The sequence below is a fragment of the Mus caroli genome, unplaced genomic scaffold (assembly GCF_978045245.1).
Source record: "Mus caroli unplaced genomic scaffold, Mus_caroli_1 scaffold_9, whole genome shotgun sequence".
In the NCBI taxonomy this organism is placed as follows: Eukaryota; Metazoa; Chordata; class Mammalia; order Rodentia; family Muridae; genus Mus; species Mus caroli.
In genome coordinates this window covers 86,993,702-87,019,605 of record NW_028227264.1, presented here as the reverse complement: position 1 = coordinate 87,019,605, position 25,904 = coordinate 86,993,702, and the positions used below count along the sequence as shown (strand labels likewise).

General features: G+C 41.6%; 1 protein-coding gene across 1 annotated transcript in view; it reads right to left on the bottom strand.

Annotated features, from left to right (window-relative positions):
• Positions 1–344: 344 nt before the first annotated feature.
• Pah (phenylalanine hydroxylase) overlaps positions 345–25,904 on the bottom strand; it is a 66,134-nt gene continuing 40,574 nt past the window's right edge. The window contains exons 5-13 of the mRNA XM_021174230.3: positions 20,814–20,881; positions 16,841–17,037; positions 13,936–14,071; positions 12,986–13,055; positions 8,062–8,118; positions 5,908–6,003; positions 5,277–5,410; positions 2,314–2,429; positions 345–941 (exon numbers count right to left, since the gene is read on the bottom strand). Of these exons, the coding sequence (XP_021029889.1) occupies positions 895–941; positions 2,314–2,429; positions 5,277–5,410; positions 5,908–6,003; positions 8,062–8,118; positions 12,986–13,055; positions 13,936–14,071; positions 16,841–17,037; positions 20,814–20,881 (921 nt within the window). The 3' untranslated portion in view covers positions 345–894. The remainder of the gene's footprint in view (positions 942–2,313; positions 2,430–5,276; positions 5,411–5,907; positions 6,004–8,061; positions 8,119–12,985; positions 13,056–13,935; positions 14,072–16,840; positions 17,038–20,813; positions 20,882–25,904) is intronic.

Genomic DNA, 25,904 nt, shown 5'->3' with positions numbered 1-25,904 from the left:
TTTGTGAAATATCACAAATATTATTATAATATATTATAATAATATATATAATATAATATATATATAATAATATATTATAATATTATTAATATTTTTCTCCAACATAGATAGAACTCTCACTTTCTAATGAATTTACTATTTTAAAATGTATCCAGCTATTTTCCCTGGGTTTCACAGACATCTACTGTGCCTTTGGCTAACGTCTATTGAATCACAAACACCTTCCAAATATCTCTCAAGCGTATTTGAAAAATAGCATTAAAATGGTGTCAGAAGTTGTAGAATCAGGTGGGTAGGTCTATATCTCCCAACAGTTTTCAGCACATAAAATAAAGAATACAGAATGTTTTATATAGTGCTTTATTGCTTGTAGCTATCTTAATAGAGTCTTAGATCAGAGGACATTTACGTAAGCAGGCTAACAAAGCAGTTCTCAGAGCCATAATGTAGAAACTAAGCCTTGTAGATTACAATCTGTACTGAATGGAATAATTCGTTCCCGATGACAGTCTTACATTTTACACTAAGCCATATGTATTCCCTCAGAGCTTACCTGAGAGGTTAAAAATGAACAGACAGAGCCCAAATGATATGAGTCCCAAATTTGATGAATGTTAGTCAGAACTGAGAAATTACATTTTAAACCAAATTGAAGGTATGAGATATCTAAATCAAATGTGACTCTGAAGGATCTACCACTGAAGGGTTTTAATATACTTTCATTTCAGAGAAATTGATTTATTTGGTGATCCTCCACTATGTTAGGAAAATATATTAAAAGCTGACATTGCAAATAAAACTTTTCTTCTTCAGGGAAAAGAAGCAGCTACTATACTTCTATCAGCAGATTTTTTGGTTGACCTCCTAAGTTCTGTCTATGACGTCACTTTCTGTTCATGACTTTATTTTCTGCAGGGCATGGCAAAGGATTCCAACCTCACCTACAAAAGAAGAACAGCAAGGGAAGTGAGCCACTCATTAATAAATGCAAAGCCCAATATGGTTCTGGGATGTATCATCCTAAACTTCATGATGCTTATAGCTTAGTTATGAAGACTATACTAGCCCTGTTCTGCTGTGTGTAATGAGTCCTGGGGTCATCTGCTTAATTTACTTCCTCCTTTCACAAGTTGTTTCCTGGAGCTTCAAGGTTTTTTGTTTTGTTTTGTTTTTTCCTAAGCAACAGGTTTTCAAAAACAAAACGAAACAAAACAAAACAGAGCAAAACAAAACAAACAAAAGTAAAGCTCTTTTTGACATACCTATTCATAAAAACTTCAAGGCACTAAGTTGTTAAACCTAAAGGAGTGGGATTTATTTAGGTGGGGTTTATTTAAGTCTCCCATGTTACAGTCATCTGAGATTCCAAGTATATGCACAAATTTACTAAATTTATTTGGGGACTATAACTCAGAGTTATGATTTTTTTTTCAATTCTTGTGGTGATTTCAATAGGAATGGCCCCCATAGACTCAAATATTTGGATGCATGGCCATTAGGGAGTAGAGCTTCTCAAGAAAGATTAAGAGGTGTAGCCTCGAGGGAGTGGGTGTGGCCTTACTGGGGGAAGGGTATGACTGGAAGTGGGCTTTGGGGTTTCAAAAGCCCAAGCCAAGCCCTGTGGCTCTTTCTCTTCTTGCTGCCTGCCTATTCAGATACAGAACTCTCAGCTGCCTCTCCAGCACCATGTCTGCTTGCCTGTTGCCATGCTTCCTGTCATACTGATAATGATCCAAGCCTCTAAAACTGTAAGCAAATCTCAATTAAATGTTTTCCTTTATAAGAGTTGTTGTGGTTCTCCAAGGGGTTCTGTTACACACTAAAGTTTACACAGAAAACCTCAGCTATATTGCTGGACACTTAGACCCAGTTTTGTGTAATTGAGTGTTGGGGTTGTGAAAACTTTGATACTCATAAGAAGTAGATAGTAAACAATTTCAAAATACCATAGTGAATCCAGAGGTGGGGGGGTCTAGTCTAGACACATGAGATAAACTGGCGCTTTGGACATCTCACATAGGCATGGAGAAAGGATGAAGGCAAAGGCCAGGTGAGAGCACAGGGACCAGAAGCTGACTCGTGTTGCGAGAGGATCTGTTCTATGGCTATAGAGAATGAGGCTATGGAGATGGGAAGGAAAGGGGCATGTGAGGCAATTTGCATAGTTCTTTCCCCCCACTTATGGCATATATGGAGATGTTTTCTCCTTAATTCAACTCTTAAGAAATTAATTTTGCCCCTATAGGAAATGTAAGGAGACATGGCCTCTATTTCTGGGAAAGAAGGTAGTCCCAGCAGGTGTGAGCTACTTACTATTAATGGAGTCAGCTAAAATCTTCAACTGCTGAGTATTGTCCAGGACCTCAACCCTTTGAGTGTAGGGGTCATAGCAAACGGAGAAGGGCCGGGGGATTGTGGCAGCAAAAGTCCTGAAACCAAAACCAAGGACCCCAGTGAAGGACACCATTTAAAGAGAGGATAACCCGAGGAGTTCAGAGTGGCTTTTTCCTTGCTGTGAGCCCCGAAGCTTCCTAGAACAGAGGCTCAGATGCTGAGCTGAGATGTGATATACAATTGAATGAAGTCATATGGGGAAACCTTTGTTTGTGTGAATGTGAAAGGGCACCAAATACAATGAAACTACAAACACTTATTATGTAAGATAAAAGAGTAAATGAAACCTATGCAAGAATACTATTTAAAAAAATATCTCTAAGTTACTTGACAATCAATGCAAACAGAAACACAGTCCTAGACAATTTATAAAATGTTGTATCAGCGGGAAGAGTACCAAGGATTAGGTGTCTGATATGACCTGAGGACCACAGTAAATTCTAACTGCTCTAACCCTTTAAAAACATCATTATTACATTACCATTTACAAAAGCCCTAAGAATTCAGTAATGCCATTAACCCTGGCAGCCTGCTTCTGATCTGAGTGCTTTCTTGCTTCCCTCTTCATGACTTCTGGGGATACTTCCCAGGAGGATCTTTACGAGTGACATTAATATAATTAACAAGACAGCTCCAAGACAACTCTGATATTATTCCTATGATGAAAGTAAATGCTACCATGTTGAAAATGACAATTATCAGGACAGGCAGCTGGTTGCCCCCAGGTTCGGCAAGAGCAGCACCCTAAGTCCCCAAGTCAGGCTGTCTGTGTTCCTTCCCTCCTTAGTTACAGCTCTCACGGTCATAGACAATGATTCTTCATCTCGGTTCCGCATTCCCTTATTCTTCTGCAAGAAGAGGGTAGTAACAGTCTTCCGCTCAGAAGGGCATAGCAAGCGTTGTCACATCACAGAGTAAGTCATAGCTAATTGTTGCCTTTTATTAGTGGCTGGGGACTTAGGAATTTGTCATGTCTACTGCCCCATCTTCCCTCTCTGAAAGGAGCTTTCAAGATGGGCTCTTCTAGAGACAAATCCCTAGGCAACAAGTGATCAGTCCACAACAGCAAGAGAAAGATTGTCAGCATGCAGCCTGTCAGACCTTTAAAGTCTCAGCTGTGCCATCAGTGCCAGGATCCAGGGCAGAATACCCATTTTGTTCCATTCTGCTGAGGGGCAGCTCACAGAGACAAAAAGAAAAGGCTACATTCAATTAATAGTGGCTGTGTGTGAGAGAGAAACAGTCCTCACCAGGGACAAGTCCCCTGGTAGTTGATCCAATCCCAAATAGTCAGCCCCAAAGACATATCCATAAGAACACTAAATGGATTCATCAGGTTTCATTCAAGTTCAGATAGTGGAGTCTTGGGGATATCATGAAGAAGAAACTCTAGAGTATAAAGAAATCTAAAAACAGTGCAGGAGTTTGGCGAGAGGAGAAAGGGGACCATCATAGGCAACAGCAAATGGACTTGTGGGCCAGCACTTTAATTCCTTAAGGTATGTACATAAAAACTGACATTGCAGAGACCCAAATGCCCTCTGTCCACCATTCACCATCAATAAGGTCTTCTAAAAGTGGTAGCAGTATCAGGACATCTGTGCCCAGGTAGAACTCCAAGTAGACTGTCCCCTGATTAGATGAGGTTGCATAGCTCAAAGGTAGCAAAGCTCATAGACAAGGTTCTCAATTGAAAGGGCCAAGAGTCCCAGGGTCTGGGGTACCTCTGTCAGCCTTCTCTGAACTTCTCTGAGACCATCAGTTATTCATGAAGTACTTACTATGTGCCAGGCATGGTTAAGGGGACTAAAGAAAGTCCAAGGCATTAAATGAAGTTTAAAAAAAAAAAACTTCTATATGCGATGCTTTTCTAAATGAAATATTTGTAGTCAATAATTACTATGAAGAAAAGATAAATCACAGAAGCTGACAGGGCGAACGTTAGAGATTTAGTAGACACATATCATATAATCACATTTCCACCATAATGATGCCATATGATTATGATAAAGTTGCAAGATTATTATCTCCGAGAGGCATCATACACAGGCATGCAAGTCATGTGTTATGTCTGGGTGAGAGTTAACAACCCATTGCATTAACAGCTGTACAAAGATGTTGTGTTTATAAGTATGCATAGTTAGTATTTAGCAATACTAACAAGTTCCTATGCGGCTGACTTATATAGTAACCATGTTTTAATTCTAGTGTCCTCCTGCTTACAAAGATAAGATAATATGCCATATTATACCCACAACAGCCTCAAACAGCTTGAATTTGTTATATCATTTCTGCAATTTTCTCTTATGTGATTTTTATCTTATTTGGTTCATCATGGCCTTAAGGCCATCCAATTTATATGTCACACAATCTGTATCTGTAGTAGATGCTGTCTTCTATGCTCATGTATGTAAGATGCTAAGATGTTCACACAATGTTGAAATCACCAAATAGCCCACTTCTCAGAAATAGCTCACTTATTTTTAGGCATGATTATATTTGGCTGGCAAACAGATGAATTTGGTTGAAAATATAAAGAGATGATAAAGTGGGCTCTGCTAGTATCTGGGAGAATAAAGGGGAGAAGGTACTTTCCAAGACTCACAGGCATCTGGTTGGTTTGGTGTGGTGATCTGTTATAGCTGCTCTGCACACAGGAGGACTTTGTATCTGTGTTGAACAGATAAGATTTTCTGAATTTAAGCTGGGATAGGGAAATAAGGTTGGTACATCCAACCTCCCAACAAAATGGGAAAGGGTGAGTGGGGACACGGCAGGGGTCTATCTGTGTGCACAGTTGCTGTGGACATTGGAGTCCAGGTAGCACTGCTAGCCTGATCCAGGAGACACAGACAACCAGTGATCCTCTTTGGTAACCTCACCTCACTTTCTCCTTGGCATCATTGAAACTCTCGGCCACATAGTACAGGGGCTGGAACTCTGTGACAGTATACTCCTGGCAGGCTGTCTTCTCTAGCTCCAGGGGCAGGAGCTTTGGCTTGTCTGATAAACAGTACTGCAGTGAAAAGTTTCCAGTTAAGCCCACATTCCCTCATGCATTCCATAGTCCACCTGCAAAGCTTCTCCCATCTCCCCATTTCTCTACCCCAGTGCAAATTCCCTAAAACTGAGACATTTAGCATGGACCAGTTTGAACTCTTTATAGCTCATCAAAAACCTACAGTTAACTAGAAGGTAACAATTCATTTCAAACCCTTTCTAATATGAAGTTCAATAGACATTGTGAGAGTGAACCATACCTACAAACTTGTAGTCTTAGGTCAGCCTTGGGCTCAGGAGGCCTCTTCTCTACCCAGCCCTGTAGACTCATACTTGAATTTCTATCTCTAACAAAACAGATGTAGTCAAACCATAGCTGCTACAGTACCAATTGACTGTGCGAGTATACCCACATATATCTACTAATACACTTTAGAAAAGCCTTGAGGCTGACAGTGATCCTCCATACCCCTGCACTTAAGTACCCATGAATCGTTTCTATTAGACTCATACCTGTAATTCTCCAAAGGATGACAAGAGCCCAGCACCATATGCCTTTATAGAATCTCCTTCCTTGCAAAGCCCAAACTCCACAGTAAACCAGTAAATCTGAAACAGAAAGCAAGGAAAAGGCACACATCAGGGGTGAGCAAGGCATCCAGATACTCAAAGCATTAAGACAGATCTGGTTGGTAGGAGTCTGTGCAGATATGTTCTCTGAACCAGTATGACCTAGTATCACTTCTGTATCCCATGTCTTATTCTATCCAGTTGCCTGTTGAATTGATGGTGGATGAGTCCTGGGGTAATATTATACATGTTAGAATGTATTAATATTCTACAAAGACATCCCCAACAAATTCTTCTCTGTTTGACAGAAACTTCTCCATATCTTTTGCTTTTCTCTCTGTGCAACAAACCAGAATGATAGATTTTTACATTGCTCTTAGATTATTAGGGTTCATCTGGTAGTTTTATCAGGCAAAGAAGTGGATGGTTAAGGGATTGGATTGTGAGAGAGTCAAGGAAATGTACACTTCATCTGCTATGGGAATGTGGGAGAAACATGAGATGAAAACATGGGAGGAGATGATGTTTAAGTCACCCTCTACATGTGTGTTCCCAAATAACCACACCCTCTTCCTTCAGCACCCTCTGTTCCAACATGTCTTTGATACCTGGCCTGATTAACAGTCTTGGAGTTCTGGTGCCCAGAGAAGACCAGGGCTCAGTTAGATGTTCAAGATGGTCACCATCTTGGAGAATTAGAGGTGGGTTAACAGGGAAGTCTCTTTGTTAGACCAAGGAACATTAAGTCCAAGAAGGTCATCAGAGCCCAGTCAATATGACTTCATCATACACAGCAAGTCTTTAGCCCAGGAAGTCAAAGCAACATACTTACATTGAGACACAAAATTAAAGGCACAGAAGAGACATGGGTCTGTTCCAAGTCCAGTGTACCAATATGGTGGTTCCTTTGTTATCAGTAAGTGACATGATGAGGTTCTCTGAATTTTAAGACTTCACTTCCTACAAATAATTCTATCCACTTTTTCTCAACCCCTTTGAAAGCTGCTCCTCTAAGATATATAAAATATAAAATCTCATGTTCACACAAATTTAACTCTTTAGACCTTCATGAAATAATTTTGAGATGGACAACAAACTTATATGCCCATTTTTAGAGATAAACAACAACCAAAAGCCACTTACCCTCAATCTCAAAGTAGATGCTCAGAAACCAAAACTTAGAAGTTTCTAGCCTTTCTGAGGAAGTGAATGTATAAACTTCTAACTGGATATATCTCAATTCTAACTTTACATATGTGGTAGTTTTTAATTTCATATGAAGTTTGTTTTTTAATCTTCCAGGCTTCACATATGAGAAGGAACATGGTTCTATACCTGTAGAGGGACATACTAAAACTGGAAAATGTAAGGAAGGAATTTGCCAATGGTGCAGAGCTGGTGTTTCCATAGCTCCCCTCCTGTGTGTCCATGGCACCTGCTTCTCTTGTAAGTGGGAAATGTTTGACAATAATGGGAAGCCCAGGACTGGAGAGATGGCTCAGGGGTTAAGAGCACTGACTGCTCTTCCGAAGGTCCTGAGTTCAAATCCCCGTAACAACATGGTGATTTACAACCATCCATGATGAGATCTGATGCCCTCTTCTGGAGTGAAGACAGCTACAGTGTACTTACATATAATAAACCAACCAACCAAACAAACAAACAAAAAACAAATAAATTAATATTTAAAAAAAGAATGGGAAGCGCATTATCATTTTTATCATCTGTCTGAGAACAACACTAAGGTTGATTCTAGTGCAGAGGTAGAGAGGTAACCACTTTCCAAGCAGAAGTATAAAGTCAACCAGTGCCTGACACACTTTGGGTCAAAGAATTTTGGGCTGTAATTATAGATGAATGGTGTTTCCATGAAGATTCTATTAATAAGTATATGAGAATATCTACATGCAAGCTGATATAAAATTCAGTCCATTAAAGAGAAACCAAAATGTGACATTTCATTCATGTGAATGTGCTTTGTCACATTCTTATCATTATTTCAAACAGCTGCCAGGGATATAATAAATCTTCAAAGATATGAAGATCATAGTCTATAGCATACCCATAACCCTGCCCCCATGGACAAGATAAACTTACTGTGGCCAGTTTCTCAATGTACTCGTCAGGTGCCCCCAGCGATGCAAGCCCAATTTCCTGTGTGTGGAGAAACAGAATCACTGGTATGGACCATATTAAAACTTCACCCTCAGTGCCAGCCTGGCACACAGTTATGGGCAGGGTAATAGATGACTAAGTACCTTCTGAAGGGTCCAGATAGACCCTGAATATTCTTAGACATCTGCCCCATCCATGCCAGATAGAAAAGAGTCACAGACCTCAAGAGCAGAGAAAAATGTGTCCCCAATACTTGATTCCTTTGTACTCACTTTACAAAAAGGAATAATAAGGTAGCCTATGTGAGGTCAGTTAGCATCTAAGGTGTCGTCCTTTGACAGCAGCCTAGTGAGTCCCACACACTCAGCATGATACAGAAATCTCTGGGATATGGAGTGAATCTTAATCAGGTATCTTTAAAATACCACAGAAAGACTGAAAATAAGTGATTATATCTTTCCAGAAATACTCATTGCAAGAGTACCTTTTATTCACCTGATTTAATTATCATCTCTGAGGCTTACTGCCTCTGTGTGCTAAACTAGGCCTAATCTTGGAAGCTTCTAGCCTCCAATACAATCTAATGTAGGTCTAGAATGTTTTCATCCTCTGAGACTTGCAGCTGAATAAGCTCACCCTTTCTTTTCTCTTTGATCTCTTGCTAGTTGGTTCAACTCAGCTGTTCTGGGTCAAACTCATCTCCAGGATGACTGATTCAATCTGACTTCGCTCACCCTCTCCTGAATTGCTCTGCTTGGCCTCAAACTAATTCTAGCAATCTGTTCTAATCTGCTGGCTCCTTCTCATTCTCTGACTCATTGTGTCTTCCTGTGTTCAGCTTTTTCTCTCTTCAACTTGTCACTGTACAACTTTCCCAGTGAAACTGTCTTCCCACCATCTCCCCTCTGCACTGCTCTCTTAAATAGCTTCCCTATCCTCTCTCTTCTCATGAGAGTTAGGCATATCCTATTTTGTCAAATATTTCTCTGATTCATCACTTTGCCTGCTACTCAATCAAATATCACTTTCAAATATGGGTGCTTCCTTTTACAAATTAACTTTACCTTTGTTGTTTGGGATTAAAGGTATATACTAAGGGCGTGTCTGTATCCAGCTAGAGGAACTAAAGGTGTGTGCTAAAGCTGAGCCACACCACAACAAGAAACAGGTTTTTCCAGTAAGCAACTCAATTTGAAGGTTCACTGTATGATCAAATATCCTGCAACAGCACATAGCTGGAGATGAAGTGCCACTGAGCATTAATTACAACCTCAACTACAGAATTCCTCTGGTGGTCTTTTTGTCTCTTCAGCAGCTCCCTTTATTTCTTTCTGTGTGTATCTTTCCACACACACACATTCATCCACTCCAGCAGTGTGCTTTAAAGGCTTCCTGCGTGTCAGGACATAGACGAAATTGGAAAATAGCCTTGACCTTGTGGCTTATAGTACACAATTGTTAATATGTTTTTAAATATGTAAAAGTTTGGTCTTGGGGGGAAAAGAAAGACATGGAGGAAGAGATGAAAAGGAATGGGAGCTTCAAGTAATCTTGGGAAGTCTTTATTATTAATTTGGGTTCCTGGGAGGCATCACTAAGAAGGTAGTACTTGGGGAAATACTTGAACGTTATTGGTTCTATTGATGATGGAAGGAGTGTTGTTGGTTCAACTCAGCTATTCTGGCTCAAACTCCTCTCCAAGCTGACTGATTCAATCTGGCTTCTCTCTCAACCTCTCCTGAATTGCTCTGCTTCACCTCAAACTAACTCTAGCAATCTGTTCTAGACATCTTGTCCAAGAGCCAGACCAAACAGCAAGTATATAATTAGTAAGAAACCACTCAAAGCAAGGAAAATATGGGCTACCTCAAGTTGCAGAGGGGAGCAAACATGGCTGGAGCAGTGAGAGTATTGGTGGGTAATATGGAAGATTCTAAATGCAGTCATGTGGACTTTTTAAAAAGATATTTTAGGACTTGGGTTTTTCTTTTCAGTGAAGTGAAAATCTATACTAGGATTTTAATAACTTATTAGTTTTCATCTTTGGTAATTTCATGAATGTATATAAACTACACTGTAGCAGACGAGATCTAGTGTATGTCATCAGACTGCTCTAGCTACTTTATAAGAATATATTGTAGGGGTCAAGGGCAAGGGTGGGATGGCAATGAGGAAGCTACAGAAAATCAATAATGAATGATTGCAGCTGAGATCATATTAGTGTTAGTGGATATGATGAGAAACAATCAGTTATTATACAGTTTGAAGATAGAACACATTAAATTTGCAGAAATACTTGGTTGTTTTAGAGAAAAGAGTCAATAATAGCCCCCAGATGTGTATTTGGTTTGAGTGAGTCAAAGAATAGAGTTGCCATGGACACATACAAGGAAACCTAAGGGTAGAGAAGTTTTGAAGAAGACTCAAAATTCAGCATTGGACAGGAAAATAGAGATGTATAATCAACATCAAAGTAAAGATGCTGACTTGATGGTTCATATGTAAGCCTGAAATTGGCATTGAAGACAAAACATGAATGTTCATTATTATATTACAGATATATATTCAAAGTCATGAGGTTGGCTAAGAAAACCAAAGGAATGTGTGTGAACAGAAAGAAAGACTACAGTTTTTGTCTATCGTGAAGCAAGAGGCTACATACTCTATGTCATTATCTCTGTCTGGGTCTCAGCTGGAGTTTGGCCTACACTAAACTTATAAAAAGTACTGTCAGATTTAAGGCAAACCAAATTCACATAGTCCCTATTCTGGCTCTACTATCCTATCTCTCTTCCATGTCTACTCTACCCACATTATTAGATAGACCAGTCCCAAGTTTAGCAGAATCCATTAATAAAACTGAGGTCAAATCCCTCACCTTTTCTCTTGACATCATTTTTTGTTTTTTGTTTTGTTTTGTTTTGTTTTGTTTTTGGGTTTTTTTTGTTTGTTTTTTTGTTTTGTTTTGTTTTTTTAGGATAGGCTCTCACGTATTCCAAGCTAGCCCAAAAATGACTATATAGTCAAGGATAGGCTCTAATTCCTGATATTCCAGTCTACATCTCCCAAGTGCTGAAATTACAGGTGTGTGCCACAAAACCCAACATCTTGTCATCTTTCTTTGCAAGCCAAGCACTTGAATAAAACAAGGCCCTCCATTATCCCTCTGCCCTACTGTGGCAAAAAATAATCCGCCGTTAAATCAAAAGAAAATATTCTCATAAAACAACTTTTCCCTGGAACCATCTATGTCAAAGTTGAGAGTGTGTCAAACAGAGATCCTATGATGTCTGTTGATATTAATTGTCCACTTCTCCCCAGGGTTATCCAAAATTCAAATAACTTAAGCAAGACTTCCAATTGCCCTCCAGCTAGACAGAATATCTCTGGAGTAAAAAATTCAAGATTTCTATTCTCCAAGGAGAAAGCATCTAATTCTCCTGTCACAGTAACAAGTTCATGTTTTCAAACCATCTTAAGCAATCAACACCATCTTGGCAGCTCAAACTACACTATTGGCAATAACACTTCCACAGTTAAAGTTCAACCAGACACTCCCATGTCTCTAGTCTACTGGTTTCTAGGTTCCATATTTCCCAAAACGTCACATGCAAGTAACAGGTGCTTTTGTTTGGAGAACATACGTCTTCTAAGAAATCAAGGAATCGGTTGAATTTATTTGGTTCGTTTCAAATATCAAGGGGCAGCTTCATCGTCCCATGGTAGAAGTAACTTCTTACAGCTAATTGGAAATGCTTGTAAATTCATTCACACGCAAGATCATTACTTTGAAATTCCTACTTGGGGCAGTGTTTACTCATGAGTCATCCTTAGATCATAGTTCTTTTTAGTGAGGAAGAAGAATAAGAAGGAAGACATGTCACTGATCCAAAGCTGCAGAAACTGAGGCACAGGACAGCCTCACAGCTTGTCCTAGTTCACACAGCAATAGGTCATCAGTGCTCTGGATTGGGCTTCTGAGTACTTTTAGAGACATCATTTACTCTTCCATGATCCCGGTTAGCCATCTGTGTTTTCAAGTATTTGATAGCCTTTATCATCCATATGCCTGTGGGTCTATGTGTGGGTGTGTTCCCACAAGTGAAGATGCTTGTAGAGGTTACAGTCATAAGATCCAATGAAGCTAGAGTTACAGATGGCCATTAATTACCTGCTGGAGTGCTTAGACAAAAAATGGCCCTCTGCAAGAAAAGTGAGCCATCTCCCTAGACAGAACCCTACACTCCCCACCCCAACAAAACCATGTTTTTAGTCTCCTTAGTGATGAGAAAATAAGCATAATTTTTAACTCATCAGAAAACAGTTGTGAGCTTCCTCACTACCATAAAAAAGTTAATTGAGGCCATGGTGCTGTTAATTGAGGCCACAGTGGCAATGAGATATATGGCTCTTTCTTTTATCTTTTTTTCTTTGTTTCCTTCTTTCTTTAGTCTTGTATACATAAGATCATTGACATTAGATTCTTGGCAAATGTCATCTTATAGAGTTCAAGTATCCATGCACATGACTACCTGACAAGGTGCAAAGTGCCAAGGTCTCGAAAAAAGTGTACTGGATAGAAAGTAGGAGATGATGTCTGCATAGAGATCAGAGATACTTTCATCAGTGAGAAGGCTCTTAGTGTGCACCTGTGAAGATCATTGAGATCATCGAATTGACCATAGGATGGGCAATTACCAACAACCCCAGGCTGCAGTTCTTAAAATGAGTGTTCAACCCAGTTCACTAAACCACCCTTCTCCCTACCATTCTTCTCAGGTAGGATCAGGATCATGTAATTGTATAGTGTTTCCACTCTAACAGAGCACGTGACAGCCCCTTCATGAGGAATTCATTCATTCCAGCAATGCAGTCCCAACCCAATGACTAAGTCTTTGTTCCTTACCTGAGAAAACTGGGCAAAGCTTCGGTCTGAAAACAAGGGCACATGTCCCAAGAGTTCATGACAGATATCACTAGAACACAGAAGGCACAGTGCTTAGAGGAAAGGCAAGTTAAACCAAACTAGACTCTGATTTTATATGAAGAAATAACTCATAGAGCTTTGCTCTCAAGATTAAGCACTAGACAGAGTCCTCATGAGTCCTGGGAGACAGGAGGGGCTGAGATGCAGAACTAAGGACTCAGAATTCTTATGGGTTTCTTCTCAGATACCTGAATGAATTATGGGTTACAGACTCCCCTCACTCCAAGTCTTCTGGTCACTAACTTACATGAAGAAGGATAATGTGTCCAGTTTTTCCAGTAAGGACTTAAAATAATAGTGTTGCTCTTCTCTTGGCCCAGAGTAGGTCAGCAGTCAAAAGAGAAAGGTTACATTTATCTAAAACAGTGCAACAGGTTCTTTCTAATTAGGATCCATTGACATCCCAAAGAAGGAGACATGATTAGAGGATTCATAATGATCTCTTTGGATCAATTACTATGTGACTGATGACCCAAATAGGTCCTGATAGGAAGCACAGTAGCCACTAATTCTCTCCTTAGCCAATAATCTCGGCCAAGAGCTGGAATCATCCAGGTACATCTAGGAGATGCTGAGATCACTTGGATACTCTTGTTCCTGTCCTGTCCTATTTGGAACGTTGGAGCTTGATGGAATCCCTTTTTCTGGTACTCAAAGAGTTCCAAATCCTTGGTTCACAGGATGTCCAGCTCTGTGAGTCCAAATTTCATCTATTTGGACAGAGAAAATTCACAGAGTATGAGTTTCCTTTAGGACTATGACCAAATAAAGCAGGCAGTGGATCATGGGGACCAGCCTGCAATGAGCCTGATCAGCATTCTTTGAGCATCCATTGTGGTTGGCAGGGGTAGCTGGAGAATGATACTTACGGTTCAGGTGTGTACATGGGCTTAGATCCATGCCTAATGTACTGTGTGCAGTGGAAGACTCGGAAGGCCAGGCCACCCAAGAAATCTCGAGACGACAGTAAGCCAGCAACAGGTCGGAGGCGGAAACCAGTACAAGCTGGAAAGCAGAAAACAACCTAAAACTCAAGGCTTTTTATAAGTGGTTTGCAACCTGTGAGTTATGACTCCCCACGGAGGTGGCACCTTAGATATCCTGCATATCAAATGAATCAAATGTTATGATTCATAAGACTAGCAACAGTGCAGTTATAAAGTAGCAACAAAGTAATTTTGTGGTTGGTGCTCCCCATAACATGAGGACCAGTATTACCAGGTTGCAGCATTAGGAAGGTTGAGAATTGTAAGCCGTATGATAAATCCAGATAAACAACCCCCCTACTGCTTTGGGTCATGTAACCTCACATTGTTGAGCCTCAGTTTTATCCCAAGCAAAATGTCTCTTGGCATTACTGAGGGATGTCGTAAGCATCAAAACAATAATGACTAAAAGTTACATAGCAAAGACTAGTCCGTTGCAAACATCCAAGTAAATTTCTCTTTGGCTAGTGTTAATTAGGACCAAACACTTTCCCACTACTCGTGTTGTCTGCGTGACAAGGAGATGTATAATCAACATCAGGAGCAGAGCATACTACAAGCATTTCCACCTTCTCCACCACGTCAGACACAGCCCAACCAGGGAGGAGAAACATCCTGTCAGACTGGAGCAACAGGGAAGAGAAAATGTGCATCCAATTTCTCTCTCTCCCTCTCTCTCCCTTCCTCCCTCCCTCCTCCCCTTCCTTCCCCCTTCCCTCCCTTCCCTCTCTTCCTCCTCCCTCCCTCTCTGTCCCTCTCCCTCTGCTCTATCCTATTCACAAAACACTGTATGCTGGTTTCTCTTAGTTGTACATTATAGGATGCACTGAGAACTGGTAGGTGTTTCCCTAATCAAGGGCTAAGATATTGGGAAGGTTTGAGCACACATTGATACCATACCCTCTAAATAGCTTTTCTTTAAAGCTACCAATTGATAACCATTCTCTGCTTTCTATATCTGTTCCTTGGTCTGCTCACACTAGAACTAGAATAGCGGCATTGCAAACGACAGTAACTAACACTACATACTACCTAACATATGCCAGGCACAACTCTAAGTATTTTGCACAAGCTAACCTTTGCAATCAATAACTGTGAGGAAGCCATCTTGTCATCCCCACTTTAAAGATGGGGAAGCTGAGATATGGGTTAAAGCTTTTCAGTCCAGGGTCACAAACCACAGGCCAAGTGGTTGTAAAGAACCAGTGCCCAAATTATGAGCTTTTGCCAAGAGAGACTTGGTTTCTGGTCTCTGCCTTCCTGACTGCACAAGCCTATTGATTACAATTATATCACTTCCCAACTGCTAACATTGATGTTTCATTATTCTTACTACTGGCCACAGCATTAGGGTTAAAGCTGCAAACCGTCTTTAGGACCTGCTCTCTCTCTCCTGTCACTGCACATTGATTAGGATTGGGGGAGGGGGGCTTGTTTGGTTGGTTGGTTGGTTTGGTTTGTTTTAATTTTCTTTCCTCTACTTTCTCAAATCTCTTGTCTTTCCTTTTGGAAATCTTTATTTTATTTTTTTAATTAGATATTTTCTTTACTGAGATTTCAAATGTTACCCCCTTTCTTGGTTTCCCCTCTGAAAACCCCCTATGCCATACCCCCACCCCCCTGCTCACTAACCTACCCACTCCTGCTTCCCTGTCCTGGCATTCCCCTACAATGGGGCATTGACACTACACAGGACCAAGGGCCTCTCCTCCCATTGATGACCGACAAGGCCATCCTCTGCTACATATGCAGCTAGAGCCATGGGTCCCTCCATGTGTACTCTTTGGTTGGCGGTTTAGTCCCTGGGAGCTCTGGGGAGGTACTTGTTGGTTCAAATTGTTGTTAATTACTGTTTGAACATTTGCTCCTTGCTTTATCCTAGAAGTGGAAGAGACCTCGAAGATCATCACCTCATCCAATCTGTTCCCATTCTAACCTCCCTCCCTGCCACATAATTTTCTGGTCCATTTCCTATCTGTTCATGGTTTAATATAGAGAAAAATTCTCCCCTTCTATAGAACTGTGGTCTGTCTTCCTGTGTCTCCTTACTCAGCTAGCATTAGTAGGTGTTCAATAGGAATTAGTTGACTATTTGGGTTTTGCTGAATGAACTGAATGAGCCTCAGGAAGAAAGCCATACTCTTCCCTGGAAAGGCTGCACCAAATCTCATCACTTAGCTAACGCTCCTCTGAGCATCCCACATCACCTCTAACCCGCAAACTTGCTGAACACTGACTTCGGACACAGCTGTATGCCAGATGCTCTCATATGCCACATCTGTCTCAGTCTGTGAAGGATGCCAACAGGGCGACTGTGTCTATTTGACAGATGACAACATGGAGGTAGAACATGACACAAGCAGAAAAGGTCAAAGGCAGGATCTGTCCCAGATGCACAGACTCAGAGTGAGCAACTCTTGGCATTGGCCCACAGAGAGCATACTTTTTACTTGAATTGACATTGCAGCCATTTCTTAACAGAGAGCTGCAGGGTAAACATTAGACTAAGCATCTTGGGCTTTGAATATGAAAAAAAATCCTTTCAGAGGCAACTATGTGATAAAAGAATATATATTCACACCTGACATTCTTGCATGGATGGAAGATCAATAATGGAGGGGAGAGGGAAAGCAGGAGATACTGCAGCTGGGTTCTTCCTGGGAGACTTCATCCTGTGCCACGCCACCAAATCTCTCAACAGGCTCTATTTACCCCCTCCCTCCCTCCCTCCCTCCACCCCACCCCCCACTCCACTGTCTGCCGGGCTTTGACCCTGATGTAGACTTACTCTGCAGAAACTGAGAAACATCTTCCAGCTGCGGGATGTTGTCTTCACGGAAACCGCAGTACTTTTCCAGAAGAGGGAAGATGTGGTTGTGCTCGTAGCAGGCATGTGTTTTATATAAGGCCTTCAGCGTCCTGAACACCGTTCCCCAGGTCTTCCTCTCCTCCTCTGTGTATTCCACCCGAGGGATGGGCTGCCCACTAGAATACAGGCATGGAAAAGGTGTCTCCAGTTGGGAAGGGTCAGGGCACATGATGTGGTGAGGTCAGCACAGGAAGTCAAGGTCCCAGTGCTGCCAGGTACCAGCACGGGCTTCAAGCATAGTTTGAAAGACAAATGTCTCATAGAAAACCTTATTGTGTTGTTTTTTCCCCCATGGAAACATGGTTTGGTTAAGGATTTGCTATCATTTTTGGAAGTTATTTGGCCTTTCTGTTCTTCTCAGAGCCTAAGGCAATGGTCCTCAACCTTCGAAAAGCTACAAACCTTTTATACAGTTCCTCATGTTGTGGTGACCCCCAACCCCCAAATTATTTTCATTGCTACTTCATAACTGTAAATTGGTTACTGTTATGAATCATAATGTAAATATCTGATATGCGGGATATCTGATAGGTGACCCCGAAGAAAAGGTCATTTGACCCCAAAAGGGTCGTGACCCACAAGTTGGGAACCATTGCTCTAGACTGTTTGTTCAAGGTAGAGACTTATTTTCAGGGGCCTGGCAGGTGGCGCAGTGGTGTAGCACAGATTGTCCAGGGCAGGATGAAGAATGGGAGCAGAGACAACTGGACAATTCATCTTCTTCCAGGCAAAGGCCCCGAAGTTCAGGGAAAACACTGTAGTGTCTTGTATTATGTCCATGAAAGCAATCGACTCTGGCTAACCTGGATTTAATAGATGTGTGTGTGTGTGTGTGTGTGTGTGTGTGTGTGTGTGTGTGTGTGTGTTAAAAACTTGTCTGGGGAGTTTGCACTTGCTGAGTTTGATGCTTCTGATCCTGGGAAATTATGAAGTTATTTAAATTTAGGCTAGGGTTCCACAGTGTATAAATCTATATATCTTAAGATGTGTGTGTGTGTGGGGGGGGTAGGGACAAGGAGAGAAGGAGAAGGAGAGGGAGAGGAAGAAGGAGAGGGAGAGGGGAGGGGGAGAGGGAGAGGGGTAGGGGGGCGAGAAAGGGGGAGGGGGAGAGGGAGAGAGAAGCTACATGTCATAAGTACAGAGATTTGTCAATTAACAGAGTTCTGGACCAAAAGTATGAGACTTATAAATACTGGGATGGGGGAATAAAACGAGCAAGCCCATGCTAAGATATAAGATATGTTTGTATGTGCCAAAGCATATACATGAGACCCCTGTCCCACTGTCCTGAATGCCCTGGGGAGGGACTTTCAAGGAAGAGTGGGTCTTAACAAGCTCTCTAGGTGAGTGATGCAAGTTGCAGTTTAAGAGTCATTAGTCTGGAAGCTTCCAGGATGTGTCCTGAAACAATGAAGAGCAAACAAAGCCTGACCTCCTGGGCCAGTGACTGTTCCCTGGGCTGCAGGCCTGCTCCTCTCGCTAGGGACACAGTCTGGGACAAAGTGGGACTGTTTACCTTGGAACTGTGGGTCTGGTTCCAAGCTAGGCTCCTCCTGAACTTTCAAAATTGAACCCCATCCAAGAACATTAGAGCAGAGACTGTTATTTTCTAGAGAAAGGTGGACAGGGACTGGGGAGGAGAGATAGATTGTTGATTGAGAAATGAGAAGGTCTCAAGCTCAGAGGAGCTTCTGGTTACCCAGCAAAGACAACAAAACTGTGTCAGGCTAACTTTTGCCCAAGACTGTATCATACTCCAAGGTTAAGTAGCGAAGGGAGAAAAGAAAAAGGCTTTGGATGTAATCTCAGGTAATGTAGTAAACTTCTATGAGCCTTAGTCTTGCACTTGACAAGTATTCTTAGTGTGACAATTTATATGCATAAAGTAATATATGTAGGTATATATCTGTGTATATATCTATGTATATATATATATATATATATATATATATATATATATATATATATATATTGGAACTTCAGTAACCCCTGATCATTAAAATAACTAGTTCTCATTAGAAAGATAGGGATCAATGGGATCAATGACATAGGTCTGTGGCTAAGGGTACTTGCTACCAAGTCTGCCCAGAACCCACATGGCAGAGAAAGCTGAGATTCTCACAAGTTGTTCTCTAACTTCCACACAGGAGTCATAGCAAGTACACACACACACACACACACACACACACACACACACACCAGTAATTAATTAATTAGTTAATTCATTAATGTAAAAACAAAACCAAGAAAGTCAACTGGTACTTTTGCTGCAACAAATTTCCAAAAGCGGTGACATTTTGATCATATGGCAGTCCTGGTTCACACTTTCTCTCCCAGTGACCCAGCATCTCTTCCCCTTCTTGCAGCAAAGCACCTCACATCTCTTTTCAGTGCGTTGGGTTTGAGAAAGAGGACACTCAAATGCTCCCTCCTCCGAATGTGGGACTGCGGTCACAGTTGTACAATCACAGCTCCTTTATCCTGTCCACAGTGATCGGCTGATATGGGTCCATGTTGCAGAACCGAGACCCAATCACAGAGCCTTAGCATTCCTTGTAGGAAAGAAAGGCTTAGAACTTCTAACTGAGCTGGAACATCGCATGGGACCCGTCTCTGAGACAGGTGAGGCCGGGCCTGAAACCAGGATCAGTCCCAAGAACTTGAGCCAGAAAGGAAGCATGAGTGAGACCCTGAGTCTTGGACCTGCCTAGGTACAGGGTTAATAGGCACAGTGGAGACGCTAACTATGGTTCTGGGGACAGATAAAATTGAAACCTGCCTTTGTCACCTACTAGGAAAATGGCTTTAAAACGTTATTTAACTTCTTTCAGCCTCAGTTTCTTCATCCGAAAAATGAGGATTTATTACAACACTAACTGCGCGCGCACACACACACGTATATATTTCAGAGAAGATAGTGTTCTAGATGTCTCTCCATCCACATATAGGTTTGTGTTCACCACATAAAGCCCTAGCATTTCCTTATGTTGTTGTTATCCTACCAAAGACCTAATACCTCAGCCTCTGGGACAGCTCTAGAGTTTCCTTTTGAGTACAACTTTCTATTTGTTCCCTTAACTCAGAAATGCTGTCTCCAAAACACCAAGTTTCCCAAGTCCCAATTTACATATTATTCCCCGAAGACTCACAACACCAAAGCTGTTATGTTCCCAAACAGCACATTTGATATGGCCATTTTTCTCTTGGCTAAAATACAATAGAATGTTCAACGGAGCAAAAAAAAAAGTACATCCCATCTGGCAGTTGCCCTACAGGACTGGGTCACACCAGATAAGTAGACCACGGGAGTGCAGCTGGTCCAGTCTGAAGGCTCTGGTGACTCTTTACTTACTGGAGCAGCCAGATTTCTTTGTCCTGGTCTAATGTGGAGAAGACCAGAGCCTGTTTCATTCATGTGGAAGCCTTTCCAATCATTTCAGACATAACAAACAATTAACTAACAAAGCTTAGGAGAGACGTAGACTGCAGCACAGTGGGTAGTTTTGCTTGATCTAGAGGCGACATTTAAAATGTGTTATTAAGGAAGGTTACATACACACACACACACACACACACACACACATGTACAAACATATACACATATACACATGCCTACATACATATGTACACATATGTACATACACACATGCTCACACATAATCACAATATACATATACATACACATGCATATACATACATGTACACACATATATACATATGTACATGCATATATGCATACATGCATACATACATACATGCACACACACAAATACACACATATACACAGACATGGGCACACACAGAAAGCAGAGGTTTCTAGACTGATGGTCTCCAACCTAGAATGGGGGTTTGGGGTATGTTCTTCTCTCAGTTGTCCAACAGAAAGACTTACTGGCGGTAGTTGTAGGCAATGTCAGCAAACTGCTTTCGTCTCGCCCGGTACACAGGATCTTTAAAGCCCTAAGAAAGAGAAGACACGTGATGACTCAAGTCTGCAGAGGGAGAGGCCTGGCACCTCCAGCAATGATCTGAGCAATGATTTTGAGCTATGATGACACATGTTTCCTTGATGATGCTCTAAAATAAGGTCTCTGTTAAACACAGAAGGAGTGAGTGACACATTCTACCAAGCCTTCAAGTCAGGGAAATCTCCATTCTGAAATTTCAGTATCTACACATATACTCTGGTCATAAGAAATGTCATCTGCTCCATTCCTGGCTTCTAAATTAACTTGATCAAGCCAAATCAGATGCCTGCGATGAAGGCACAGATTATTCACACAAGCGCCTGTGATGACGGGATAAATTATTCACAATTTCTGGCAAGTGTTGTGTTTAGTAATGCTTCCTCATGTCTGTGTGTCTCTGTGTGTGTATGTATGTCTCTATGTATATGTATGCATGTGTATTTATGTATGTTTGTGTGTATATGTGCATGTATATGTGTGTGCATGTATGTGTGCATATGAGTATATGTATGTTTATGTGCTTATATATGTGTGTGTGTATGTTTGTGTGTGTGTGTGCGTGTATGTGTTACGATGTATGCACATTTTGGGGAATGTAAGTTGGGAACATGCTGAATTAAAATATCAACTTTGGGTGTCAATATTCAGGAACCTTCTACCTTGTTTTATGAGAAAAGCATGTGACACCATGCCTAGCTCTTTACATAGATGCTGGGGATGGAACCTGGGTCATCAACTTTTATATAATGGACTTTTTCAAATCAGCTGTCTCCACAGCTTCCATTTTAAAATAATCACCACTATGGAAATTAGTATGGGGGCCCCTCTTCATTCCTTGGTAGACAAATGGATCTACAAATGTACTTACTGCTGTGGTAATTTTGTTTTGCATTTTAATCTCTTGAAATAGGGTATTTCTGTGCAGACCTCAGTTCTCTTGCCTCAGCCACCCAGAAGTGCTAGGAAAATGTCATTCTCCACCTCTCTACACCTGTGGCAGCTTTTGGCACAAACTTGTCAGGTTGATCAGCAAGTACACTCTTCCAGAACCAACAGAGTCCCCAGGAAGTAGATCCATAAAGGATGGGCCCGGCTGTGGCTCACCCTTCAGGACTTGTGAATCTCTCTGACCTGGCAGGCAGGCTCTCCATTGACTGAGAGAAGGATGGCAATGTCTTCTCTGAGGTTGACTGGCAGACCGTCTTCCCAATCCTGCCAAGCAGTGCATTTCCAAGTGCAAAGCAGCCAAGTGTGTCTCTGAGTGTTTAGGGTGGAGTGGGCACATCATGAGTGGGAAGTGTCCCGTAGATGAGCAGAGTATTTTACAGAACTGTTCACTGTGGTCTGAGTTGTGGTGAGACAAGAGACTGGTCCACCGCCATAGAACTTTTCTTTGTTCCTTGCAAACATTTCCCAGCAATCCCTTCCAGAAATCACTTCAGTTTGCAATTTCCCTGTCTCTCCAGCCATCCAAACCATAGACTGAACGACTTGAAAACTAAAGCTGTGTATCACAGGCGGTGTTTAAAGATGCCTTTGAAGGTCAATGTTCCCTGACTTTCAAATGTTGCCTTTGCTTTCTTTGCTTGACTGGCTTGTTTTCTTTTTTTTAAATCAGGGTCAACCAACATTTTCAAAAAAATTTAAAAAAAAAAAAAGGAAAGCAATTCATATAAGGAAATTTTTTTTGATTTTTAATATTTTTATTACATATTTTCCTCAATTACATTTCCAATGCTATCCCAAAAGTCCCCCATAGCGCCCCCCACTTCCCTACCCACCCATTCCCATTCTTTTGGCCCTGGCATTCCCCTATATTGGGGCATATAAAGTTTGCAAGTCCAATGGGCCTCTCTTTCCATTGATGGCCGACTAGGCCATCTTTCGATACATATGCAGCTAGAGACAAGAGCTCCGGGGTTCTGGTTAGTACATCATGTTGTTCCAACAATAGGGTTGCAGATCCCTTTAGCTCCTTGGGTACTTTCTCTAGCTTCTCCATTGGGAGCCCTGTGATACATCCAATAGCTGACTGTGAACATCCACTCCTGTGTTTGCTAGGCCCCGGCATCGTCTCACAAGAGACAGCTATATTTGGGTCCTTTCAGCAAAATCTTGCTAGTGTATGCAATGGTGTCAGCGTTTAGAAGCTGATTATGGGATGGATCCCTGGATACGGCAGTCTCTAAATGGTCCATCCTTTCATCACAGCTACGAACTTTGTCTCTGTAAGGGCATAGAAAGAAGAAACAAGAGAGCTAGAGGGAGGGAAGGAGGGAGGGAGGGAGGGAGGGACAGTAGGAAAGATGTGGGTAGGAATATTTCTATGTGTTTACTAGGATGCATTTTAAGAAATAATTTTTTAAAAACCTGAATGTTTCACACTAGTAAAGCAAAATTATCTTATAGTTATTCCAAACCCACACCCCAATGATAAAGAAATATTCCTCAGTTTAAAGATTCTATGGCATGTTGGTTACAAAATGCAAGCTGTTGATTTCTCTAAAACACTGGCTGGCTTAAAACCGTTAATTATAAATAGGGACACTGGAGAGATGTCCCAGCGGTTAAGAGCTCTCGCTGCTCCTCCAGAGGATTCGGGTTTGGTTTCCAGGACTCACACAAGGTGGCTCACAACCACTTGTAACTCCAGCTCCAGGGTCCACACCCTCTGCTTGGCTCCATGGGCTCTCATACACATGTGTCAAATACTCTGACACAAATGCATACACCTATGCATAAGTAAAACTAAAATAAAACTAATGGGGAATTTGGGAGTTTCTGTTTGCTTGTTTGCTGTCAGTATTTGAGACAGGGTCCTACTCTGTAGCTCCAGCTAGCTTGTAGTCATTATCATGTATATTGGGATCATAGCTGTACACGAACCACACATGCTCCGAAGACCTAAGAATTTGCAATTAACATAGGGCTCATTTATGCTGATCCAGGATGAGTGTCTTTGGGTATTCTAGGAGGAGAACTAGTTTAATTTTCAAGCATCACTAGCACGCCATCAGGGAACACCTCAACTAGACTAAACGATAAACATTTATCTATCATATCTTCACACTTGAACTCATATTAACTTAAACTGAGCAATTGTCATCCTGACTAGACAGGCTTAACAGATGACAGTATGTGTCTCTCTCTAGCCCCCCAAAATATAAAAGAAAGATTTTCCCAGCATCGGGAACTCTGAAGAATGTCTAGTTGTTTTGAGATCTTAAGGGTAGACAATGAAGCCCTGTTAGGCTGTTTACTGAAGGGTCCTGAAGTGTAATAAATAAATAAAGATTAAATACAACATTTTCATTAAGGTTTTCCAGGCCTAACCACACTGGCAAGCTGAAATTTGAGAACTGCTTTAGAAAAGTAGGGACATGAGAGAAAACACCTTTTAAAGGGAGGAATTCCATTTCACACTGCCTCCTGGAAGGGGAAGCCCAGGCCTAACTCTCATGCCCACTCAACGACAATTCATCATTAATGTGCCTTGTCTGGATGCTTTAGGGATTTTTCCACCTCTGAATGTAAAAGCGCAATGCAAAATTACATATCTAATAGACAGTCCCTGTGCTGAGGGGAACACATAGGGAACAATGGATGGAATATGCCTAACTCTAATAAACGCTCCATGGATGCAGTGCGCAGAGTGGCTAGCCAGCAATGCTCTGTATGTTTCTGCAGTTTTCTGCTGGGAGTTTGTGTTGTTTTTGTTTTTGTTTTGTTTTGTTTATAATTGAGAGGAAGCAAAATAATATTCTAGCTCTATTTCAAACCACTTGGAAACAGCGTCAGGAGATTCAGTACATGAGCAGATGTGCATTGCGTGCTATGGGGATTCATCATTTGGGACAGCTCTTTACGGAGCTCCTTTCCAGCCCTGCATCTCTAAAACATTCGTTATCACCTGCAAAGAGCTCCCAGCACCCTGATCTCTGTCACCTCAGCTAAGTTAGACTCACCTCTGGTCAGACTTGTGACCTTGAAGCCTGTCCATTCTGGGGCCTTGGCTTTCCATCTTTTAGGTTGCCAGGTAACCATCCCTGTGAGCTGAGCTGCACTCTGAGTTAAGCTGTAGCTGGTGTTGGCTGATCACCCTGTCTCAGTTTAGACTAATAGCGGCCATTTCACTAGCACCACTTATAGTTTTTTTTTTTTATAATCACCCTGTCTTAAGTAAGCTAATAGCAGTGATTTGGGCTGTCCTGCGTGTAACCAAGTGTGTTTTAACAGGAGAACATATTGTCATTGAGGAAGTGGTGAAGGGAAGGGTGTCAGAAGGAGAGACTAGTCTGGGAGATAAGAAATCATGGTACCATCAGAGTCTATATACAATCCCTTTTCTCTCTCAGAAATTTTATTACTTAAGAGTATTTGTGACAAGCCTTCTGAGGACTCTTCTAGGCTGACATATCTTGTTCATCATTGTTCCTATCACTGCCACAGTTAAAGCTCAGACCTGCCATCTTCAGGACAGCAAGGAGATGATAGGTTTCAAGCTGCCATGCCCAGTCCCTATGAGTGTGGCCTCCTGGTGGTCAGCTTATCCTGGAAGCTTTAGTTCCCTCTTAAGGAAATGAGATTACTGGTCCCACCTGCTTACAGGATATCATGGATAGGTTAAGTCACAGGCAGAGCATCATGTAAAACACATGAGCACAATGGGCTGGACCTAGGCCCCCTGCACATATGTAGCAGAAGTGCAGCTTGGTCTTCATGCTGGTCCCTCAACAACTGAACTGGGGGCTTTCCCTGTATCTGTTGCCTGCCTGTGGATCCTGTCTCCCTAACTGATTGAGCTGCCTTGTTCGCCCCCAGTGGAGAGGATTCACTTAGTCCTGAAGTGATTTGATTGTCAATGGGGAGGGATACCCAGAGGAGGCTCCCCCTTCTCAGAGGAGAAGCAAGGAGGAGGCTGGAGGAGGAGCTGTGTGAGGGGGTACTGGGAGGAGAGAGGGGCTGATACTGGGATGTGAAGTGGATGATTAATTAATTAATTAATATTAACTAAT